Here is a 17,153-nt window from a genome sequence, read left to right on the forward strand (position 1 = left end):
ATAACATTGATTTGATCTGTGTTCAAGAAACTCGTATCTCTGGTGAGTCACAAATGCACTCAAGAGGAAAGATCCATGGTTACAGATTATTGGGAGATACTTATCATCAATCGTACGGTTCTGCGACCTATGTTTGCAACACCATCACGGATGCGCATCTAGTCTCTTCACACCATGAGAACAACATTTTTAGCATTGTGACTCAGGTTAACAGCTTGACAGTTGTGAACACTTGTAAACCTCCAGGCATCCCATGCCTGATGATGTTCTTCCAAACTTTGTACATCCTGCTGTCTATGTAGGTGACTTTAACAGCCACCACACCCAATGGGGATACAGATCAAATGACCTTTGTGGAGAGAAACGTACTGAATGGTCAGACTTGTTGAATATTCAGCTCATCTTCAACCCAAAGGAAAAAGGCTCCTTCAAATCAGCAAGGTGGAACACAGAAACCAACCCTGACTTATGTTTTGTGTTCACAGATCACCAGGGATACAATTTACCTGCTGTTTGTAGACCACAAACTTCCCGCACAGTCAGCACGGTCCTGTTCTTTTAGAAATAGGCACTCAGATCCCCATTATTAGATCTTCTCCTCTTCAATGGTGGAATTTTGTCAAAGCTAACTGGAACAGTTTCTCTGCTGATCTTGATAGCAGCATAAGATGGATTCCTCTTGTTGTCAACAATTACTGTAGATTTGTTAAAGCAATACTTGCCGCTGCAAAAAGACACGTTCCTAGAGGAGTCAGAAAGGAGTATATACCTGGATGGAATGAAACATGTGAAAAACTGTACAGTAATTTTCAAAAGAATGATGAAACGGATGTTGCTGACGAACAATTTTGATGAAGCCAAACGGAACAATTGGACAGAAACTATGGAGGCTATGGATTTCAAACATTCTGGCCGGAAGGCTTGGAGCCTCTTAAAGAAGTTTGGGAGATCACCTCACATTTCTGCTGTATCAACTGATCAAGTTGTCAAACAGATTGCTGGTTTGTCTAAAGTGAAACCCAGAAAAAGAACTCAATTGGTTAATAAGAAAAGAACTAACCTTCATGAAAAGACAAAATATTAGTTCATCAAATATTTCTGCCCCTTTCACTGAAGAAGAGCTCCTGTCTGCTCTGAAGGTAACAAAGAACTGCATATCAGCTGGTTGTGATGGTATTCACCCTGAATTCCTCAAGCATTGTGGGAAGAACACAAGGAAATGGTTGTCTCAAATATTTTGATTACAGGCAAATTTCCTCCAGAGTTCAAACAAACCAAGAATATGGCTATTCTGAAACCAGGACAACCTTCTGATTGTCCTGAAAGTTACCGTCCAATTGCTCTGTTTGTTACAAACTTCTGGAACGGCTCATCTACAACAGAATAAGCCCGCTAATTTTACGATCACTCCCAGCAGAAAAAGCCAGTTTTAGACCTAACCGTAGTTGTGAAGACCAAGTTCTTGCGTTAACAACCCACATTGAAGCAGGTTTTGAAAAACAACTGAAGAGTGGTGCAGTGTTCATAGACCTTACAGCCGCTTATGATACGGTTTTGAGAGAGGGAGTTGTGTGTAAGTTTTTTAATTTTGTTGGATGCAAAGTAATGTCACAACTCATAAACAACATGCTATCAGATAGAATGATCCAGGTAGTTATGGATACCAAACATAGTAAAGTTAAAAAGCTCAACAATGGTCTTCCTCAAGGATCTGTGCTTTCTCCATTGGTGTTTAATATGTACATTGCCGATATACCTGGCAGTACATCACGCCAATTTGCTTATGTAGACGACCTAACAATAGTTACTCTCCTAGCACCAGTAAAACAGAAACCTGTCTCTTTCACCTTAATAACAGGCAGGCAAACATTACTTTGAATGTTTCCCTCGACAACTCTCTTCTACCACACAATCCTAACCCCAAGTACCTTGGAGTAACTCTTGATCAGACACTATCCTTCAGGAAACATTTAATGAATACCACTGCTAAACTGAAGATCAGGAACAATAGAATTCACAAACTTGAAGGTTCTACATGGGGAACATCAGCATCCAATCTTAGGTCATAGCATTGGGACTGGTATACTCTACAGCTGAGTATTGTTCTTCTGTTTGGCTGAATAGCCCTTATGTTAAGAATATTGATGTTGTTCTGAATCAGACGATGCACATTGTCAGCGGCGCAGTCAGATCCACTCCTCTTTTTTGGTTGCCAGTCTTGAGCCGCATAACACCTCCAAGAAGACGCAGACAAAACAACCTAATATGCGAGTTAGTGTAGCTCATATTTGTCGAGATGTCAACTATAGTTGATTATTACACACCTTACATGCTAACGGATAACAATGAACCCAAGTCTTCCCATTCATGAAGACATGGTTGTAAGGTATGGGCGTCTGAAATCAAGATCTTCCCCCATTCAAATTGCAAGGGAACTCATCAATAGGAACTTTAATGGTTCTGATGAATGCCAGTTGGAGGGGGCCAACACAGCTCCAGATGAATGGCAGACCCTCTTTAGTCTTCAGCATCCACCACCTGGTTTTAATCTCCCCAGAAGAACTTGGGTTCTTCTCAACAGCGTCCGTACCAAACATGGTCGATGTGGTTCATTGTTGCATCAGTAGGGTATGCGCTCCTTGCCTGAGTGCGACTGTGGTGAGAAGAAACAGACCATCCGTCATATTGCCATTGAATGTCCAAGGAGGTCATATTCCGGTCAGCTGAAGGAGTTTGTGTGTGCTTTTGACGGGGTTGTACAATGGTTGGACAGTTTAGATTTGAGTTTGTGATCTGTTATAGAGATTGGTTGATTGTTTGAAGTGTTATATTGTTAGTTATATTTTTTTAATGTTTGTATATAGAGTTATGTACTAGCCATAAACTAAATAAATAAGTGGTACTGAGAGTCGGGATACCAGTTGCTACGGAGGAGAAGGCATCTCGGACATATTCTGAGTCATGGTCCTCCTTGTACTTAGGTGGCTAGGACTATACAATCCACCGGTGGTCCCATCCCGTTAGAGGAGAGATTGTCACTTGGACTATGTGTAAGTAGAGTAGTATCCTGCTTCATGAATTTACCAAGCTCAGAACATTTCAAACAAGCTTCGGACCTATGGGAGTAACAGAGTCGCACTCCCATTTGACAAGCGAGGGACTCCTTGGAAACAACTTGGTGAACGAAATGGAATTCGATGTGGAGCTATCTATATGGGGCTTATGGAAGAAAGAAAGTAGAACTGGCTGAGTCAGCAAAGAGGATGCATCTGGATGTGCTTGGAGTAAATGATATTCAGATAAGGGGAGGTAACGAGGAAGAGAGAGAGGAGATTATAAAGTGTACTTGATGGGTGTTAAAAAGGAAAGGGCAGAGTGTGGGGTAGGGCTGTTCATCAGGAATACTATTGCACGCAACATAGTTTCTGTCAGGCACGTAAATGACAAATGATGTGGATGGATTTGGCAGTTGGAGGAATTAGGACGAGAATTGTCTTGGGGTATTCACCATGTGAGGGTACAGAAGAGGATGAAGTTGACAAGTTTTATGAAGCATTTGAGTGACATCGTAGTCAGGGTCAACAGCAAGGATAGGATAGTGCTAATGGGCATTTCAATGTGAGAGTTGGAAATAGAACTGAAGGATACGAAACGGTGATTGGTAAATGTGGGGAAGATATGGAAGCTAATAGAAATGGGAAGCGTTTGCTGGACTTCTGTGCTAGTATGGTTTTAGCAGTTATGAATACATTCTTCAAGCATTCACCGCCACACATGGGAGACTAGGGGTACTAGATCCATAATATACTATATCTTAACCGACTTTGAATTCAGGAACTCGATTAGGAATGTAGGGTTTTCTGGTGATTTTTTGATGATGCAGACCACTATCTGATCTGTAGTGAACTAAGTATCTCTAGGCCTAGGATAGAGAAAGTGCAGTATGTCTGCAAACTAATATGGGTAGAAAACCTCCAAGATGAGGAAATTAGACAGAAGTACATGGATATGATTAGTGAGAATTCCAAACAGTGGACAGTAAGCAGTTTCGGGATATAGAAAGAGAATGGGTGGCATAGAGGGATGCTGTAGTAGAAACAGCAAGGGAATATCTAGGGAAAACTGTGTGTAAAGGGGGAAAGAAAAAGCAAACATCTTGGTGGAATGATGAAGTGAGAACACTTGTAAATGTAAATTAAGGTGTATCAGAAATGGCTCCAAACAAGGGCTGATGCAGACAGGAAATTGTACATAAAAACAGAGCAAAACAAATAATTGCTGAATCCAACAAGAAGTCGCAGGAATATTTTGTTAATAACGTGGAAAGGCTAGGTCAAGCAGCGGGGAAACCTTTCCGGATAGTTAAAAAAGAATCTTAAAAAGGAAGGGAGCAATTAAATGAATAGTGTTTTGGGTAAACCAGATGAACTCGTAATAGGTCCCAGGCAATCACAGGACAGGTGGAAGGATGTTTGGAAATCCTCTCAACGTAAAAGGAAATCTTCCTGGTGGTGTTCACCCAAGCTCGTGGGGAGGAGGAAAATGATGCTGGTGAAATTACGCTTGAGGAAGTGGAATGGATGGTAAATAAACTCCATTGTCATAAAGCAGCAGGAATAAATGAAATGGTGAAGTATAGTGGGAAGGCAGGGATGAAATGGCTTCATAGTGTAATAAGATTAACATGGAGCGAACACGTAAGGTTGGTAGGTGCATATGTCATGCTATTTGCGGTCTATTTCCTGTTGCCCTGCTTACTCGTAACTTGTGCTTAACTTTTTGACACTAGTGTATAAGCAAGGGAACAGGAAGGATTGCAACAACTTCATTGATTAGTATACCAGGCAAAGTATTCACTGGCATCTCGGAAGGGAGGGTGCGATCAGTGGTTGAGAGGAAGTTGGATGAAAACCCGTGTGGTTTCAGACCACAGAGGGGCTGTCAGGATCAGCTATTCAGTGTGCAACAGGTAATTGAAAAATACTATGAGAGGAATAGACAGTTGTGTTTATGTTTCGTAGATCTGGAGAAAGCATATGACAAGGTACCGAGGGAAAGAATGTTCGCCATACTGGGGGACTATGGAATTCAGGGTAGATTATTAAAATGAATCAAAATGCATTTAGGTTGACAATTGGACTGCAGTGAGAATTAATGGTAGAATGAGTTCTTGGTTCAGGGTACGTACAGGGATCAGACAAAGCTGTAATCTTTCACCTTTGTTGTTCATAGTTTACATGGATCATCTGCTGAAAGATATAAAGTGGCAGGGAGGGATTCTGTTAGGTGGAAATGTAGTAAGCAGTTTGGCCTATGCTGATGACTTGGTCTTAATGGCAGATTGTGCTGAAAGCCTGCAGTCTAATATCTTGGAACTTGAAAATAGGTGCAATGAGTATGGTATGAAAATTAGCCTTTCGAAGACTAAATTGATGTCAGTAGGTAAGAAATCCAAGAGAAATGGATGTCATATTGGTGATACAAAGCTGGAACAGGTAGATAATTTCAAGTATTTAGGATGTGTGTTCTCCCAGGATGATAATATAGTAAGTGAGATTGAATCAAGGTGCAGCAAAAGCCAAGGCAGTGAGCTCGCAAGTTGCGATCAACAGTATTCTGTAAGAAGGAAGTCAGCTCCCAAACAAAACTATCTTTACATCGGTCTGTTTTCAGACCAGTTTTGCTTTACGGGAGCAAAAGGTGGATGGACTCAGGATATCGTATTCGTAAGTTAGAAGTAACAGACATGAAAGTAGTGAGAATGATTGCTGGTACAAACAGGTGGGAACAATGACAGGAGGGTACTGGAAATGAGGAGATAAAGAATAAGTTAGGAATGAACTTGATGGATGAAGCTGTACGCGTAAACTGGCTTCGGTGGTGGGGGTCATGTGAAGTGAATGGAAGAGGATAGGTTACCTAGGAGAATAATTGACTCCGTTATGGAGGGTAAGAGAAGTAGAGGGAGACCAAGACAACGATGGTTAGACTCAGTTTCTAATGATTTAAAGATAAGAGGTATACAACTAAATGAAAAAATAAAATGGTGTATGGCTTTTAGTGCTGGGAGTGTCCAAGGACAAGTTTGGCTCGCCAGATGCAGGTCTTTTGATTTTACGCCCATAGGCGACCTGTGCTTCGTGATGAGGATGAAATGATGATGAAGACGACACATACTCCCAGCCCCCATGCCAAGGAAATTTACCAATTATGGTTAAAATTCCCGACCCTGCCGGCAATCGAACCGGGGACTGCTGTGACCAAAGGCCAGCACACTAACCATTTAGCCATGGAACCGGACATAGAAGTAAATGAGGCCACAGCACTAGTTTCAAATAGAGGATTGTGGCAACGTTAAGTAAATTCTCAGGGGCTTGCAGACTGAACGCTGAAAGGCATAGCAGTCTATAATGATGAATTGATGATGTATGTATATTTGTAATTTTTTCCTTTGCCTGTTGAAAGGATATATTTTCAATACACATAATATGTTTGATAGCTATTTGTTGCTTGAATGTCACATCAGTTTGAACCTACTGGATGATTAAGCCCACTATGTAGGAATTTTACTAGTGCTTCAGAGCATTTGACTGTTTCGCGATTCATGGAGCAGTGGCCACATCTCAGGTTTCACAATGTACAGTTGTTGGCAGTATGCCCATACCTAAGACATTTGCCACAAATAATTGGGCCAAAGATAAAAGTCTCCACTTCGAAAATATCGTTAAAAAGTGCTACAAATTCTGGTAGTGATTGGCATTTACAGGTGCTCTTTACTGTGCCAGTAGGAATGTAGTCAATTTGACCCTCAATTGTCACTCGTCTGGAAAGCCGTTGTGCTTTGACAATAGATACTAGAGATTGTATGAATTTGATGATGCCCTCCTCAGTCAAACCCTTATCAGCCCCCCCCCCCATATTAATCCAATACGATAAGTACTTGGTGCTGATATGAAAGCTTTTAGACTTTTGGATTTCAAACTTGGGAGAAGTGGAGAAGAAGTTTGTTTGCTCGATAAGCTGGCTTAAAGTTTAGCTGAATTTGCATACCACCTGTTTTGCTGATGAATGTTATACCATTTCTGTGATTTTCATTTTAAAAAAGTCTCCCCAGCCATTGGGTGTATATTTCCTACATTTTTATTGTTGCCTGATTCAGCATATACAATGTAGGTACCCCGATGTGTTTGATAATAGAATAACTGATTATCAACATTGTTCTGATTTGTATTTAAATTGGAAGATTGAGTTTCGTCACTGAGCTCTTGATTGCTACTTTCACCATTAATGGACAATGACAGTTTTATCGTGATTTATATTTTCAGAGCAATCATGTCGGGTTGAAGAACTGGAATTGTTGAGGGGAGAGCCTATCTATTTGAAGATGGCAGTGTATGAAGATGTGGAAATTGTCCTTTTGTTTCCATGTTTGTCCTCGTCTCCAATTTTTTTGCTCCCTGTTCGCACACTGACCTTCCATTATGTTCATTCTATTATATGTGTTTCTTTCTTATTCCCCCCCATATCTTCTCTCTTACTTGATATGACATTTGTTTGTTCCCTTCCTGTACTTCTATATAGTATCAAAAGTTGGTGCTGCTGAGGCAGTTTCAAGTGTGTTACCTTGCAAAACAGTGTTAATAGACTCACCTTTCAAAACACTGTTAATAGACTGTCTTCCATGTAGCACTGTTCTATGTGCCCATCACTGGCAGTTCCTTTCTGCATGTCTGTTCCAAAATTGATTGGGGTTGCACCTCCATTGACTGCCTGGAGTAATTCTTGTCAGTTTTTATCTCTCCTTCATTGTCTTACTTTTGACCTATTTGGTGACCTGCTTGAACACAGCTGTACCCATTAACCTCTCTAGTAAATGTAAAGTGTTTGCTCCACATTGTCATCCCTATCTGTGAGTCAGAAAGCCTGCTGTATGTTTTACCTGAGGTGACTAACATTACAGTCCATTTCATCTTTGACCCAGTTTTTGATGGCAACTGTATTTTAGCTATGTCCTCAAAATGAATTTTATGCACGTTAGAGTTGACACTTCATACATACATACATACATACATACATACATACATACATACATACATGATGATGATGATGATGCTTGGTGTTTGAAGGGGCCTAAGGTCTAAGGTTATTGGCCCTGCACATACGTACATAGATCAGTTGGGATTTCATGATAAGTACTTAGAGCTCATGCTTGTAGCCCTCAGATGAAACCAAGCAAGTTGTACAGTACATTTAGGGCCACGCAGCTGTGAGCTTGCATTTGGGAGATAGTGGGTTCAAACCCCACTGTTGGCAGTCCTGAAGAAGGTTTTCCGCGGCTTCCCATTTTCACACCAGGCAATGTTGGAGCTGTGCTTTAAGACCCCCGCTGCTTCCGTCCCACTCCTAGACGTTTCCTATCCCATCATCGCCATAAGACATATCTGTATCAACGCGATGTAAAGCAACTGGTTAAAAAAAAAACAAAAAAAACAACTCCTTAAATGAACCCACAAAAGGAAGAATACTAAGTGTAATCTTATGATATTAAAAGGGAATAATACACTCTCCAGACTGCAAAAGAATACAATTAATCTCTGCGTATGTTGCTGATCAGTCCAATAGACAAGACTGTGACAAGGGTATAAGATGGTCAGATTTTTTATTGTTAAGAAAGTTTATGACAAATGACTTTAGATTCCTTTACCTTGAATTTTTTTTTTTTTTTTTTCCTGTTTCAGGTCATTTGGTCACTTTGCTACAAATGTGTGTGCCATCATCGGAGGTCTATTCACAGTGGCAGGTCTGATCGATTCGCTGCTGTACCACTCATACAAGGCTATCCAAAAGAAGATTGAGCTTGGCAAAGTGAACTAATAATAACAGAAACTAGGTTTTCAAAATACATTGAACGTGCTTCCATGTTATGGACAACTTTGCAGGACTAATCTTTTCTCCAGTTTTTTTTTTGATTTGTTTGTAAATTTGCACAGAAATGTATTTTCACATTATGAAGCAGTGTTAATGTGATGTGGTTTTAAGCTTTGGATGTCTTTTTGCATTATGTACATATCTGCTGCTGGGTTAATACTCACAGATCTTCATTCTTTTAGCACCCTTTTAAGATATTTCAGATTGGCAAGAGAGGAATTATTCTTTGATTACATCTAGCACAGATGTTTGTTAGCTTTGAGCTTTTTACAGAAGTGCAATAAGGATTTTAATATTCAATAGAATTTGGCTATGTGATCCCAAGGAATATGTTCCAAAAAGTAATAAAGCTATTTTGCTTTACGTTGCACCAACACAGATGTGTCTTATGGCGACGATGGGATAGGAAAGGCCTAGGAAGTGGATGGAAGCGGCCGTGGCCTTAAGGTACAGCCCCGGCATTTGCCTGGTGTGAAAATGGGAAAAGTAATAAAGTGTTTCTGGGTTAGGAAACTAGGCACAATTGGATAAAACCTGTAGATCCAGTCCTAACTCATCACAGTTATGCAGTTACACACAGTTGGTGTAGCTTGATTGATTAAAGCTGTTCTGTGATATCTCTTTTTAAAGAAATAAAAGATAAGAACTGAATAGAATTAGGGATGATTTATCATCATTAATCAGGTTGGTAATCCAGATGTTGGTCTTAAACACTCATCAGTTCTTTCCTTCTGTGAATAGTTGATCTTCCTGAATCATCATCCAATCCATTCTTCTTTCTATAGATCTATAGATCGTTCTTGATTTGGTACATGGATATCCTTTATCTTCATTCTAAGATTTTCCTATCAAATCTTTGCTTTCATTTGATTCTTTTGAATTGCCCTAAAACTTAAAACGTAATGGATAGCTTGGTTCTTGTGTCGTCGTTTTTATCAAACTATATTGGCCTACAATTTATTTCACTAATCTCTGGAAGATTCATGATTTGATTGTGGAAGTTGAGACTTATTAATTAGTGTTTTGCAGATATTTCACATTTTACTGAGGGAATTTTTTTATGACAGCATTCCTCACATTTATAAAAAAGCATGTTTGGTGTTCTACAATTGTTTGGAACATTTTGGTGTTAGTGATTTTGTAGAAAAAGGTACTGAACCAGTTGAACTGAGTTAGGGAAAATAAAATAAAAAATAAAATTGACTAGCTTTGTTCTTCTTCTAGGCCGTGTTGACTGTATAAATATGTAGACATTCCAGCTACTATTCATTAGCCCTTGTCATGGTGATGTGAACCTGGAAGAAGAGCAAAGCTGGTCATATGATTGGATGGTTCTAAAAGCAGACATCTTTGAAGTTCAAGCTTTGCTTATGATATGAGTTACAATTAAATATGAAATTTATGTAAATTTGTGGTATATGAAATTTTTAAAGTTTGATGACAAAATTAAATGAAAGCAAGTGAGCTCTTTAGGACTGCGTGATGCTACATATTGTAACCATAGTAGGAATGTGTTTTTGGTTTGAACACTTGACTGATATTGATCTCCCACCTTACCTTTGTGATTGAGAGGAAGAATTTTATTTATTACTTGGAATGAAAATTATGTATGGAGTCATATGCAGTCAACAATAAAAATCATTAAAAAATGTAAAAATGAGGATTTTTATTCTCTACCCCTCTTAAGTGCTGAATTATGAGCTGATATGAATGTAAATCTTCATTGTAAATGAGACTCGTAAAAGGTATATTAAAGATGTGCTACAGTATCTATATTGGTAATGAAGAAATATCTTTTCTTTTTCCCCTTCAGTACTTTTCATTACAAATGAATTAAAGAGTACTGAAATACTAGTAGTTAAGGTAATGAAAACACATTGCTATAATGAGCTTCACAGTAGTTACAACTCATGAGATATGATGAAATACATTGCATCATCATCAATGACCCACTCCAGTCGCCCAGGTGTGGTTGAAATACATTGCAAAGATGTTAAATTACATGAGAAAGGAAAAGAGTTTCAAAGGTCATAGTGATTTAAAGTCAATGTCCAACTATTCCTACTTTCTCAAGTTTCTCCCGAGTCTTTATGGTAAAGAATAATTCAGATTATATTATTACTTAGAAAAAGAACATTTATAAATTAAAACTGTTTATACAAGTCTGGTATTGTATGTCATACATAGCATTAATTTAGATTAATTCTTTTATTAACATAAAATTTGATTAAATAATTAAGTGAAACATAAGCTGTACCTTCAAGTATCCATTTAAACACATTCAGTATACACTTGAATCCATTCATTTCTCTATCTTTTCCAAATGTTCTCATATGGGAACTCATCATCATCTTTATTTTTGAATTCTTCCAGCAAGCTGGGTAGGTTGTTTATGAACGATTTGCCTCCATTTTGCTCTATCTTGTTATACTTCTCGTCTTACAGTTTCCAGGTCATCTTTGATCTGATCCAGCCACACCATCCTGGGTCGTCCAATTGATCTTTTCCCCTGTACATTCCTATCCAAGTATTGTCATAGTGTTCAACTCTCCCTTATTCTCTTCACATGCCCAAATCACTTGAGTCGTGCAGCACTCGATCTCTCTGCCAATGACAGACACGCCTGGATCTCTTCTCTGACATACATACATACATACATACATACATACATACATACATACATTTATTTATTTATTTAATTAATTAAAGAGTCTGTACAGAATTTTCCTCCATTGTTAGACCCTGTGCAATATCCATACCTAAACAAGCTCTTTCAACTCCACTTACTGTACAAATAAATAACTAAGCAAACAAACAACAAACAATATAATAATTAGGATCAAATGGCGCACGGTCGACTCCGTCCTGGAGATCCGATAGCCATGGTAATACGGCAACTGGATGAACAAAATAAAAATAACATCAAAAAGGTGAAATAAAATAAAGGGGCAAAACAGCATATGAAGGTTAAGGACTTTCATATCTTTCCTGACTGGACTCACAAACAATATTATTTAAAATAATTGGGGGTACATGTCTACTTTTTAACAAGTTGAGGTTTATTTTGGTACCAAATATAATAGCCTGAGTTTTGTTAGGATTTATTAACAAGCTGTTATTTTTCGCATAGTCATTCAGTCGTCGTAAGTCAAAATTTACTCTGTCAATGGCTACATCTATGTCTTGTGGATATGAATGATAATAAATCTGAAGATCATCTGCTATATTTCAATGCGTCCCCTATGTCGTTCACACTAACAACAAATAAAAGTGGGCCCAAAACCGACCCCTGCGGGACACCTATTGATTTGTTGTGCCATCCTGAGTACATTGTTCCTACTGATACTCGTTGCCGACGGTCAGTGAGGTAGGAGCTAAAAAATTTAAGAGATGTCATATTAAAGTTGAGACTACGGAGTTTCAGCAGTAGTAACCCAGGGCTAACTGTGTCAAAGGCGCTGCTTAGGTCTAGTAGTGTTGCTACAGTCACATATCGTTGGTCTATCGCTTGTCTGATGTCGTCCGTAACTCGCAGTAATGCTGTCGCGGTACTATGTCCTTTTTTAAAGCCTGATTGAAAAGGGTCAGGGAGGGAATTTTGGGTCAGGTATACAGTGATTTGTGCATGAATCAGACGTTTGAGTGCTTTTGCGAGGGGTGGCAGGATGGACACAGGGTGGTAATCTGATGGAGAATCCAAGGTATTGTTTTTCGGGATAGGCCTTATTAGCGCGTCTTTCCAAACGTTAGGGAATACTCCATTGGTCAGGCAGTAGTTGAATATGTGAGCCAGTATTGGTAGTACAGCCCCGATGATGTTTTTAATTAATTTTATAGAGATACCGTCATTACCAGTCGCATCGGAAGTGATAGAGTACAGCACACGTTTAACATCATTTGCGCTAACGGTGTGGAAAGAGAACTGGTCGCGTTCAGAACAGCGTGCTAAGTTTGTGGGATTAGCCGGTAATGGAACTGGTCCGACTTTAGGCTGAGAAAAGTAATCATTTAAGGTATCTAGAGATATGGTGGGAATGTGCTCTTCTACGGCTTTGCCTATGCCCAAAGATCGTATCTTCTTCCAGGTTTGGTTTAAATGATTATTTCCCGCTAACTGTTGAAAGTAGTGGCATTTACTGTTTCTAATTAGCTGTTTAACTTTGTTTCTAAGTATCCTGTATTGCTCAAAGTCATCTTTGTCACGTGTTCGTCTGAATTGTCTGTACCAACGGTCACGGCTGGCCATAACAGATCTTATCTCGGTCGTCAGCCAGGGAGAAGGGGGGCGGGTAAATCTTACCTGCCTCTCCGGAGCATGTTTGTCATACAAGTTCAGCACTAATGAGTTGAATCTGTTGACTTTTGAGTCAATGTCATGAAAATTACGTATGTCATCCCACGGTAAGTTATATGCGTCATTACGTAGGTCATCTAATTCAATATGTTTTATGTCTCTTAAAATAACGTAGCGTGCTTTATACTTCGGTCCTCGGATAGAGTAACATAAGTACAATAAGTCGTGAGTTGAAATCCCAGGAGCTGGGATCTGTCCGTGCTTAATGACTTTCTGGGGTTGATTTGAAATTATAAGGTCAATTAAAGTATGAGTCGAGTGGTCAGGGTAGTAGACGTGATTCGTAACGTTAAGTGGTAGGATTTCCATGTTCAGAGCATGGAATATGTGACACAACTTATCCGATTCACTAGTTTGTTTTAACCAGTCTGTATTAAAATCCCCCATGACTACGACATCTTCGTAGACCGAGATAAGATCAGTTAAAGCTGCTTCGAATTCCCCCATTTGTTTAATATTAGGTGGCTTATATACAATTCCTATTAATATTTTCTTATTACAGTCGAGTTCAACAAACATATACTCAGGTCGCAGGGGAAGGTTTGGGTCTGAGGTGCAGATAATCTTGCATTTTAAATCATTCCTGTAGTAAAAGGCTACTCCACCACCTCGTCTGTCAGTACGGTCATGTTGTAAGAGCGAGTATCCGTCGAGATTTACAGCACATGACGGCAAATCTCCACGTAACCAGCTTTCTGATATGCCAATACAATGCACCTTATTATTTTCGAAAATTGCCTGTAGTTCTTCTAGATGAGCTGCAATGGATAATGAATTTAGGTGACAAGACGAGAGAGCTCTCGGGTGATTCATCAGCTGACACCTCAGAATGGATCCCGTTGCTTCCGAGTATGGGAGGGGTGAGGGTTGAGTTAAGAGGGGAGGCGAGGAATGCGGGTCGTTGACACAAGGGATAGATTCGTCTATCAACATAACAGGAAAACTAATAGTAGGTACATGAAATAAGATGAGCTTACCTGAGAACAGCACTGAATACATCCACTGACTATTACATACACACACAAACGTAAACTACTGAAAACACACATAATAAAATTGAACAGTCCACTCGTTCATCCTACACAGCTAAGGCATTTAGTGCGCGATCGTGCATATTTGAAACTTTGTGTTATCTTTCAAAACACATATTCTCCCATCCTGAGTCCAACAGTTTCTTGGTCCCCAAAAGTCCCTGGCACGATTTAATATACTCTGTGAGAAGAAGTCCACTCCCTTTCAGTGCACGCTTGGCTCACCACACATGATCTCGATCATGATAGCGCAGGAATTTAATTATAATCGGGCGATTTCCTTGCGCCACCACTTGTGCAGATGTCCGGCTTCGGCGCCCCAGCCGGTGACAGCGGTCAACGTCACTCATTGAGAGCTCGATCGAAAATTAATTTTTTATTATATCCAAAGACTTATTATATACATCTTCAGACGGTTCCTCCGGGACGCCGTGTAGCAGTAGGCAATTTCGGCGACTATATTGCTCTGCCTCATCTAATGCCTCATTCTGTTTCTGAATTTTATCCTCAATCGCGCTTAGTTGTTTCTTCAGGTCACCAATTGCAGTTGTTACGTGCGACTTGAATGTCTGGAATTCGCCGTCCAGCGTTTGAAGTACAGTCGGAGGGTTGGCAGCACTTACAGCGGAGTCCAAGCGAGCCTGAAAGTCCTTCATCACTTCTTCAAATTCACTTATTTTCCTAGTTGCTTCTTTCAAAGCCATGACGGGAGTGTAGAACTGATGCTTGTCAATTTATGTTCCACAACTATGCACAGATTAAACGCTTTCTGCAACTTAGTATGCGAATCAAGTAGGATGTTTACGGAGCGAAATTACTCACTCATCACACTAGTACTATCAAACCATCTACAGTCAACCACTTTTTAAAATACTTTTGATGCTACTTCACAGAGAAATTGAACTACATTAAGAATGAATATAGTGTATTGCAGCTCATAACTAGTCAAGTTTTCCTATGACTCACGTTTCGACTCCGAGGTAGCCGAGAAAAATAAGTTCATAAAAACCTGTTGACTCAACCCGGCAAACAGGGTCACCTCAAACATTGTTATAAAGTGCATGGAAATGAGGATTTGCTCACATGCTGGTTGGACTCCGCTACCTTATGTGATTGTTCATGATTTTTATCGTTGGATAAAGTACTCGAGATGGAAAATTTGAGATTACAGAAGTTTTTATATTTATAATTTTTTCACATTCACATCTACAAGTGATGAGGCTCTATTTACTCATGAATTTACTAGAACATTTTCTAAGATAAAATTCTAAAAGAATTTAATTGTATAAAGTCCACCTGTTCAATGCACATTTGCCATTTGATAAATGGTCTGTCTAAAAAGCTACATAGGACATGTTTCGACCTAGCCTAGAGGTCATCATCAGCTAAAATAACACAAAGATGAAAGACATATACAAAAACAGTGATACATAAAAAACTTGAGATTAAATACAATCAACAAATGCAATGAAAATCTATGTTTAAAATGTACATAGTTTCAATCTTGGACAAATTTAATTGTAATAGGTGGGTCCAACTGTATTTAATACAACTATTGGTTGGCTGGAGGAAATATTTAAAATTGTGAAGTCTGTTAAATGTTGTTCTATTTGTCATGCTTCTGGAAATAGAGTGGTTTTAAAAATCTGTTACATTACTTCATGGAGAATACAAGTATAGCCAGGATCTAAAAGTGAAAACACTTGTATTTATCAGGTTGGGTCAGTGTTGACCTCCACACTGACTGGCGACTGTTGTGATGTCGTGTTGGATGGGGGAAACAGCAGATGAGGAGAGGGAGAGTGAGTGGAAGGATGGGAGGACAGACCGGTAATGAATTGAGCTTTGCTTCAGATCTTTCTCGATTGTTGTGTCCAGGATGTTTGTTTTTTCTTGGATTTCATTAAGATTATGGATGGGATTGGTTTATGATTGAGGTTTATATAAATATTTTCTAAAATGTTTAATAAAGTTCCCGTTTTGGTTACATGTAGGATATCTAGATTTTTATCTATGGTGGAGAATGAGTTATTGTGATCTTTTGTGTGTTCACTCATAGCAGAAAATCTTCTGTATTTAGCTGCATTAAAATGTTCTTTGTAGCAGATTTGAAAGTTTCTCCTAGTCTGGCCGATATAACTGGCATCGCAGTCAACTTGTAGACCCCTGATTGCAAATGTTCATTGGATTTGTTAAGTGCGTTTGTGTTATACAAAAGTTTAGAAGTAGTGTTGTTAGTTCTAAAGGTGACACTGAGGTTCTGTTTTTTAAAAATGTTTGAGATTTGGTATAGGTTATTGCTGTTGAAAGTGAAGGTGACAAAGTCAGTATTCACTTTCTTTTGTTTTTTAAATGTGCTGGTGGGTTTATTTTTATTTTACTGAGAATTCTGCGAACGAAATTGCTATTAACACTTTGAAGACGATGTCACCCCATGTGGGGTGACGGACCCTCATACAAAATAATATAGTATGTCACCCCTCATGGGGTGACACGGCAGTGTGTCCAGGCCTTTCAACTTTAGGCTGTCGCACGAAACTAGCGCTACTATTCGCTGTTGTATTGCATTGCTTGTTCACGTAAGGTGTTCATAGAGTGCAGCGCAGTGCCCATTCCATTCTCAGCACGCTGTGCATTGCGCAACAAACAGTGGAATTTCTCTGACATACGCAACCATCAGAATTCAATTATTAATGGCAAGGAAAATAATGTGGATTGCTATTATTGCTTTATTGTTACATACTGGTTGAGATTTAGCACTCAGATGAAATTGTAAACCGGGGCTACGTGTGAATAAAAAAAATGTTTCTGCAAACCTGGGAATGTTCCCCAGTAATTGT

The 17,153-nt window shown here is 39.2% G+C and overlaps 1 protein-coding gene across 1 annotated transcript in view; it reads left to right on the forward strand.

Moving 5' to 3' along the window:
* LOC136871819 (endoplasmic reticulum-Golgi intermediate compartment protein 3) overlaps positions 1-9,711 on the forward strand; it is a 138,726-nt gene extending 129,015 nt beyond the window's left edge. Inside the window, exon 11 of the mRNA XM_068227218.1 lies at positions 8,739-9,711. Within this exon, the coding sequence (XP_068083319.1) occupies positions 8,739-8,874 (136 nt within the window). The 3' untranslated portion in view covers positions 8,875-9,711. The remainder of the gene's footprint in view (positions 1-8,738) is intronic.
* Positions 9,712-17,153: the final 7,442 nt, after the last annotated feature.

This window comes from Anabrus simplex, chromosome 4 (assembly GCF_040414725.1).
Source record: "Anabrus simplex isolate iqAnaSimp1 chromosome 4, ASM4041472v1, whole genome shotgun sequence".
Classification (NCBI taxonomy): domain Eukaryota; kingdom Metazoa; phylum Arthropoda; class Insecta; order Orthoptera; family Tettigoniidae; genus Anabrus; species Anabrus simplex.